The sequence below is a fragment of the Ciona intestinalis genome, chromosome 3 (genome assembly GCF_000224145.3).
Source record: "Ciona intestinalis chromosome 3, KH, whole genome shotgun sequence".
NCBI lineage: Eukaryota > Metazoa > Chordata > Ascidiacea > Phlebobranchia > Cionidae > Ciona > Ciona intestinalis.
The window spans coordinates 5348836-5356666 of record NC_020168.2 but is presented as its reverse complement, the minus strand read 5'-3'; the positions used below and the strand labels follow the sequence as shown (position 1 = coordinate 5356666).

Below are 7831 nucleotides of genomic sequence, written 5' to 3'. Positions count from 1 at the left end.
TTGATTATTTAATATATTTTTTGATACGTAAATGTAGTATCGCTTCTTCTTTCTAACGACACCAAGATTGCTATTTTAGCCTTACTATAACTTGAGATATTAAATTTCAAAGAGAAGTAGTTTCTTTTATTCGAGGGGGGGAGTCGACTTCACTAGGTGCAGCGACGATGGAATCGGTCTATGAATAATACGCTAAAAGTAGGGGTTGCGAAAGTATTAATAAATCAAAAACTAGCGGCGGTATTACCCCAATTTTTTAATATGTTTTGCATGTTGCTATACATCAACGTGTGTCAAAATTTTGTTAATTTTTGTTAGCGATTTTTTTATTTTATCGCGTGTCAACTTTGACGGCCCACCCAACTAAAAGTACTTTGATAATTTAATATATTTTTTGATACGTAATTGAAGTGTCGCTTCTTCTTTCCAACGACACCAAGATTGCTGCTCCAGGTGTACCATAACCCGAGATATTTAATAATATATGATATATTTACTATTATATGATTTTTATGGGGAAATACCGTTACGGTCCAATAATTTTCTTTTTTCCTTTTTTAGTCTCTCGTTTTTTCTATAGGCAAGGGGGGGGGGAGGATTCCTCACTAGCACCTTTTTTGCATTAAGTTTTCGTAACATAGAAATCGTAAATTCTATCCATCATGCACTGGGCTCGCAATCGTTAATTGCTTCAAATTGACAGTTTTTAAAAAACGTAAAAATCATGTGTTATTTGTTTTCTGTGTCAAAAAAGTCAAAAAATAGAATTAGAAGCGATTGATTTGCGACATTTTAGTTATTTAATGCGGCTAAATTTATATATTTTTTCCAAAAAATGTTTGGTAAGGTAAATAGAAGCTGAAGTTAGTGTAGTTTTTAAATAAACGGCTAAAATCTCCTAAAATCACTGTGCGCCTATCTTTTTCAATGGAGACCAAGCGAAATGGGGACGGAGTTGGCGGTCACGTGAATAGAAAAAATAATATATCACGGTTTCGGGCAGTTGCGCGTTCCGGTCTATACTAACTTTGGCGCGTTCTACTCTTTTTTATTTCTGTGGCTCGCAATCGTTGATTGCTTCAAATTGACAGTTTTAGATGGTAAATTTGGCAGCAAACCCAAAGCTTACGTGAAATAGTAAAACCATACAGCGGCATTTAAGACGCGCATAGTGTTTTTAAGGATAAGCACACTATATGTCAACAGAATGGAACTGGAGACGTTAAAACATTCTGTCCTAAAACAAGAAATATGCCATAAGGATTTAACTGATGCTGTGCAACATATTTAACGCATACATATGTATTTAACATACATAAATAAAAATTGTATGTGTATATGAACGATTAATAGTATATACAGCCACATTACGTTGCCAAAGTAAAACAGTTTACAAGTTGGACAAAAGTTAATAAGCCAACACACTTTAGGATATTGGGAGAAAAAAGTAAAAAGCTTTCAATATTTTCCCTGCTTCACTTCATCCTTTTCGCTTTGTCAAGGCTAAATTTAAATCTATCCGCAGCTATTCGACCATGAAGCGTACAAAACGTTTTTCATCGTTTCTCTTTGTGTTCATAGGTCCTTCACGCTTTATGAAATTGCCGCGGAATAATTCCGTAGTTCATAGTAACACAATTTCACAAGGTTTTTATACGCTAATATATGAGCTGAAACATATTTGTCAGGTTCAATGCGCACTGGTTTTGTGGTATAAGTTGCATGGAGACGAAGGATACGATATGCTCGGTGAGGTTATTCAGAAGAAACGAGCATTTTTTGACAAAAAAAATAGAGAAATAGCGTGTCTCGCACAGTACTGAAAAAAACACAACGCTTGGTGAGGTTATTTAGCAGAAAACGAACCATTCTTTGGCAAATAAAAGAACAAAGACAAGTTTGCGACGCCAAGGTTTATATGAAACCTGTACTGTGCCAATAAAGCGTGTTTTGGACGCCTGGAATAATTATAGAATTGGGAAATTATTTATTGCAATAGTAAGCTTAAACATTAAAATAACTTATTATTGTTACCAATGCAGCAGTGCCTGTAGGGCTGTAGTATACTAATAAAAAAAAAATTGAACGGTATAGAATATTATACTGTCTATCTGGATAATGTCGTATTAGGTCCTGTAGTCATTGAAACATAAAATGTAGAGCTTGTTAAGAAATGTCTATATATAGCAGAGTAGTTGTGTTTTGAATAAAAAAAGCATTTCATTTTCAGTGAAATTATACGTTAAAATTGCGTTGATATATTTGATATGGGCCGAGTCGACCTGTTGCTCGTCGCAGGAGTGCTTTTGTATTGTTTCATAAATAATGCAGAAGGTAAGAGCTCTTTCATAGGTAACTTGATAATACATATAGTAGGGTGGGGGAAAATGGAACACCTTTAGCATATAATATCTAAATATCCTGATCGAGTTTTAAACACTTAACAACAGCCAGCAGACGTCTTGACAATACGGTTTTAGTATTCTTTGAGTGTTCTTCGTTTACTATCAAATGGGAAGAAAAAATAGATTAAAAAGGTGTCCCATCTTCTTCTATCCTACTGTATATAAGTACTTAAGTTTTGTTGGGCGATTGTCTGGTTTCTATTAGTTCAGAGCTTGCAAAAGTATATAATATTATTCAGAATAATGGATTTTAAATGTTTTAGATTTAAAAGGTGTCGAATGTTTGAATAAACGTTTTATTCCTTTGTGGCCGGGCGACGGCAGTCGTTATTATATGGTTGTTAAAGGGCCTAAACACACCCCACGTCACTTTTATTTTTTATGGTAAATTCATAAAGCGACCGTTTTATTGATTCCAAAAATACTTTGCTGATTAAAATTGGTCCAGTATAGGCGGAGATATTCGTCCTCAAACAGTGATCTCTAGCGCTATCTTTTTTTTACTACGAGCTCCGTGATTGTGACGTAGGAACGTACTAGTTAGTGACTGATTCATTCGTAAAAGCGGAACCTGCCTTTTTTTTGTTCCTTTTTTGCGCTTTTTTTGTTCTCTCGTTTTTCGCTGAAAACACTGCCTCTCGTCTTTCTGAATGAGAGCGGCCACGCTTCAACAATTTTGTGACGTGATTGTCACGTGGGTAGTACACTTCTCAATTTTTTTCGCCACGCAACTTTCAAATCAGTTTTTTGAATTTCACGGTGTTTGAGCTGGAATATCTTTGGTTATACCGAACCGATTAAAACAAGTAAGGTGTCGTTGGAATTAGAAAAACACACTCTATTGATTAAAGCGAAGTACATTTGGGGTGTGTTTAGGCCCTTTAAATGATTGTAAAACGACAGTCGTTATAACATGGAAGTTCATACACCTCGTGCCAGCTTATACGAGTTACCATGTATGTTACTTTGTGGATGATCGTTCTGTGTTATTCACCTCGTACACGAGTTACCACGTATATGTAATTTTAAAATCCAGCTCTGCTAATGGTTTAACTACTTTGGCAGGTTGCACTTCGTCATCGGATTGTGTCTTCTTTCCAAAATGTTGCAAATACTCCAATTCGCTAAACACGTGCAATTTTGTGTGTGCTTGCGGTGCTGACACCTGTTCCTCGTCGTCAACTTGTTGTGGGACAGCTTTTAGTGGACATTGCAGCCGATGGAGTCTAGGTTGCACCGTTAGCAGCGCCATAAATTCTGTCTTTCATCTCGGGTAAATGTGTGAATGTTTGCAGAAAATCTCATTATTTCGCCTGTGGGCCTTTCAGCTATAAAGCATCGCTAATAAAAACGAAAAACATTAAAAATCAATTTTCAGAATCGGGGCTATTGTTGGCATTGCTATTGGTGGATTTTTTTTCCTGGTGCTTTGTATTAGTCTGATTGCTTTGTGTTGCGCCAAATGCGCGCATCGTGGAAACGTAAACAGAGGTACCCAGCTACAAACTGCGAGGACAGCTTATGTAACACCGTCCTCAGGACAACAACAGAGTCAACAACAAAGCAAGTTTTATCATCAATTATTTTGTTAAAAAAACTTATCTTTAACGTATGGCTAGCCTAGCCATATAGTACCGTAGGGTATAAGATCAGATACCGTTAGTACCTAAATACCATATTTTTCTGACCTTGTTTTGCAACCAACAACGCTCTTTTAGAGTCGTGGGGCTATACGGTCAATTAATTCTGTAAATAAGCTTTGTGTGTTACCAAATTGGATGGGAAAAGAGAATGAAATCATGTCCCATCTTACCCCGCCCAATTATATATGTATTTAATATATATAATTTAAACTTAAAATGAACTTAAAGACTACAAAAAAACATAATATTTTCCTCTTTATTCTAGATACCGTCACAATGGGGTATCCCAACCCAAGCTACAATGCACCAGCAACCGTGTACCAGAACGTTGCGCCGCCTGTACCACCAACGTGGTACCCTCAGCCCAATAACCAGTACCCGGATAACAACAGATACAGCCAGCCTGTGCCACTACCTTACAACGAGCAGCCGCTTGCAAACTACCAAGCTAAAGGCGAATTTCAACCAGATCCTGCTGTGCCCCTACCACCATACAAGGAATAGCATCTAAACGATATTAAAACTTTAATGTAGATACCCCTATGTCAACTATATATATCATGCGTAGCTTATAAGCATCAAAGCTGGACATTTGGGTTGTACGGCCACAGCTTTCTTTGCACACATTTGCGACTGTGCACTGATTTGTGCAGAAACAAAATTTATAAATCGCTTGCCTAAATACTATGAATAAAAAGGTTTAAGAGTTGCACACTAGAAGGCGCATATGTGCCGCTGTTGCTATATGCCCATGGCGCCCTCTATAACGCCATGTATATGCCCTGTAATGGGATAATTGTAGCCTATACTTCCTATGTCTAGAAACACGCGATAAAGAGGGTGGAAAAAGGGGCACCTTTTGCACATGATATTCAAATATCCTGATCGTGTTTTTACCAACTAAAAACGGTCTATGTGAGTCATAAGGATTTAGTTGTATACGAGACAAATAGAATTTTATAAAAGAAAAGAGAATGAAAGTGTGTCCTATTTTGCATCACCCTATAGTCTATACTATATAAATAACAGGGTCTTTAATATTGACTTTGATAAATATGTTTAAATCAAAGGCGCGAATAGACCGTACAGTACAGGAACACGCCCACAGTGATAAGTGAACGTTTCATTCTCTTTTAAAGTCAATATGCAAGGTGAAATACATGGGCAAATAAAACACCGGTTGAGCACACGGCGCACAAATGCTGGTTGCGTAACCTGCTCGCATAGGTAACGCCTAAAAAGTCACGTAGGCAGGTAGCAGCGCTTAAACCTTACCACAATAGATTACGCATATTATATCCTGTTTATATCGCTTGACTAAACCAAAGTTAGTGGAGACGTTTAGCTAAACAAGAGTTAGACATGTTCATAATAAACTAAAGTATAATGTACAAGGAATGATAGAACCGATCGAAGTTTACATTTTAAACTAGTTTAATTTTTGACTTTTTAATGACGAATAATAAAACTCCAACGGTGTATTTTTATAGTGGGTCTTCGAATAACCACCCTTTTGTAAATCGTAAAGCCCTATCTAGTATATAACATGTTGCACCATTACATAGACCAGTGAGCGCGCGGTACCCGTTTTCCTGTTGAATGAATTGCTGACGTCACAACGTTTTTCATGACTTCAATAGTGGCGTGGCAGCATCGTATGATGCAATATTTGGAAACAGCGAAGTAAAGACGACACATAACACGGGAAAAAATAACAGCACTTTATTCTAATGCTTGTAAACTATCATATTTTGCATTATTTAACCTTCTATTGTAACAGCAAAGTCCTAAAATAGTCTATGCTAGGATTTGGAAAATTTTAGGGTTTTTAATTAACAGTTTTTTTAAGGATGTGTACATCAATCGCAATGTTAATAAATAATATTTCTGAAAAAATGGGAAAGGCAAACACCGTGAAATTATGACGTCACATAGAAACCGGCGCGTGTGCGCGATTACGCAATCACTGAACGACCTTCAGTCGTAGTAGTTGTACTGGTCGGTCATAGTGAGCGGGCGCTTGCTGGGTGTTGAAAGTTATCACTGTTTGACGTGTTTGTTACTGCAGCTGTAATGTCCAAAGTGTTGACAGCACAGTTTTCAAATACGTATAGATGGTAGCTCAGCACAGTCGTATGGTATTCAGTTCAATTTGAAGCGTAGAGCGTGATCAAATGTATTGAAAGACAGACTCGTTGAGAGATTTTTTATATACCGTATCTCTGGTTTAAAACGTTACCAATTATTACATCACATTGTCATTTGTGGTAAAACAATCCGGTTGAAAACCTAATAATTTTTAATTTAAATAAACAAATTGTTTTTAGAATCACATAAGGTGAATTGTATTTCTAATTTTCTGTACTGAATCTTTTAAGTTAAAAATGGGCAAAAAAGCAGCAGCTGGAGATGTTGAAAAAGGAAAGAAAATCTTTATTCAAAAATGCAAACAGTGTCATACCTACACCTCTGATTGTACCAACAAAACTGGTAAGACTTTGATTTTGCACTGTATGAAAGGCTGATTTATTTACCGGGAATTCTATTTACAGGTCCAACCTTGCATGGTTTGTTTGGCAGACAAAGTGGACAAGTTGCAGGATTTGATTACACCGACCAAAACCGAGACAAGGGTAAGGGTATTGGAATATTGGTTAAGTTTATTAGAGATTGAAAAAAAATCATCTCAACTGAATTTTTTACCCACAAATTACGCAAATTTGATAATTTTAAAGAAAGTATGCCTGTATGTCGCTTGTAATCAATTTTGTCCTATATGAAATAAATTCAGAACAAATCTGAGCGAATCCGTGCTAAAATTGTAATAAAAAAACCAAGCCCCAGGAACAAACTTCTAATCTGGACTTTGCATTTTATATTATCCTTCATTTATAATCATTTGTTTTATCTTCAGGAGTGATCTGGGGTGAAGATACACTTGATGTTTACTTGACAAACCCAGCTAAATATATTCCAGGTGAGATTTTTAAATATATACACTACAGTCTACAACCCTAGTTGAATAAGGCCTACAAAATAGGAAAATGTTTAACAAAAAAATTTACCTTTACCCCAAACTATTTACAATTCAGTGATAGTATTTACTATTTTTACCCTAATTTTTAGGTAACTAGACTTTGCACAAAGTTTTAATCTGTTATCCAAATTTTTCTAATTTAAAAAAACAAACATCACATTTATAAAATCAGGTAGTTACACTAGTGCTTTACACAACTTTTAACTATTACATTTTGTAGGAACCAAAATGGTTTTCGCTGGAATTAAGAAAAAGGGAGAACGAGCTGACCTCATCGCTTTTCTTAAGGATGCTACAAAGTAGTTGCTACATTCTGTTCATCATATTTATTTGTGTTAGCCAAATTTTCCTTGTCGTTTATAATATCTTGTTGTATTATCAGTTAAACAAATTCAGGATATAAACCTGTTCATCTATACATTGTCTGTACACTACTATGATTTATGTAACTAGGTTCTTCTACAGTGAACTGTTTTAAAATTAAATTTTGCCGTGTAAATTTGGATTTTAGAACTTGTTAATAAACTGTTAAAAACTTTAATAATGAATGTGCTGAATCTAATAATGAATGTGCTGAATCTATATAAACACATTGCTTCTACAATATTTGTCTTGAACCAAATCTAATGTCTGCAAGTATTTTAGACTAGTTGTGGGCATACAAGATTTTTTAAATTTTTGCGACCCAACCAATAAAAAAGGCAAACCAGGTTGGGTTGTAACTATTAAAGAAAGAACACTATTAA

General features: G+C 35.7%; 2 protein-coding genes across 3 annotated transcripts; both read left to right on the top strand.

Annotated features, from left to right (window-relative positions):
- Positions 1-1056: 1056 nt before the first annotated feature.
- Positions 1057-4760, top strand: LOC101243454 (proline-rich receptor-like protein kinase PERK2). Of its 2 annotated transcripts, none has more exons than XM_018811213.2 (4): positions 1057-2334; positions 3471-3678; positions 3784-3956; positions 4314-4760. In XM_018811213.2, exons 1-4 carry the CDS (start codon positions 2268-2270, stop codon positions 4550-4552), a joined length of 687 nt encoding a protein of 228 aa, XP_018666758.1. In that variant the 5' UTR covers positions 1057-2267; the 3' UTR covers positions 4553-4760. The 2 variants fall into 2 exon arrangements, with proteins under 2 accessions (XP_018666758.1, XP_004225856.1); XM_004225808.4 differs by having other exon boundaries at positions 2035-2334; positions 3784-3968.
- Positions 4761-6347: 1587 nt separating this feature from the next.
- Positions 6348-7795, top strand: LOC100184986 (cytochrome c, somatic). The gene is made up of 4 exons (XM_002130549.5): positions 6348-6538; positions 6601-6681; positions 6963-7025; positions 7306-7795. Exons 1-4 carry the CDS (start codon positions 6433-6435, stop codon positions 7386-7388), a joined length of 333 nt encoding a protein of 110 aa, XP_002130585.1. The 5' UTR covers positions 6348-6432; the 3' UTR covers positions 7389-7795.
- The last annotated feature ends 36 nt before the right edge of the window (positions 7796-7831 follow it).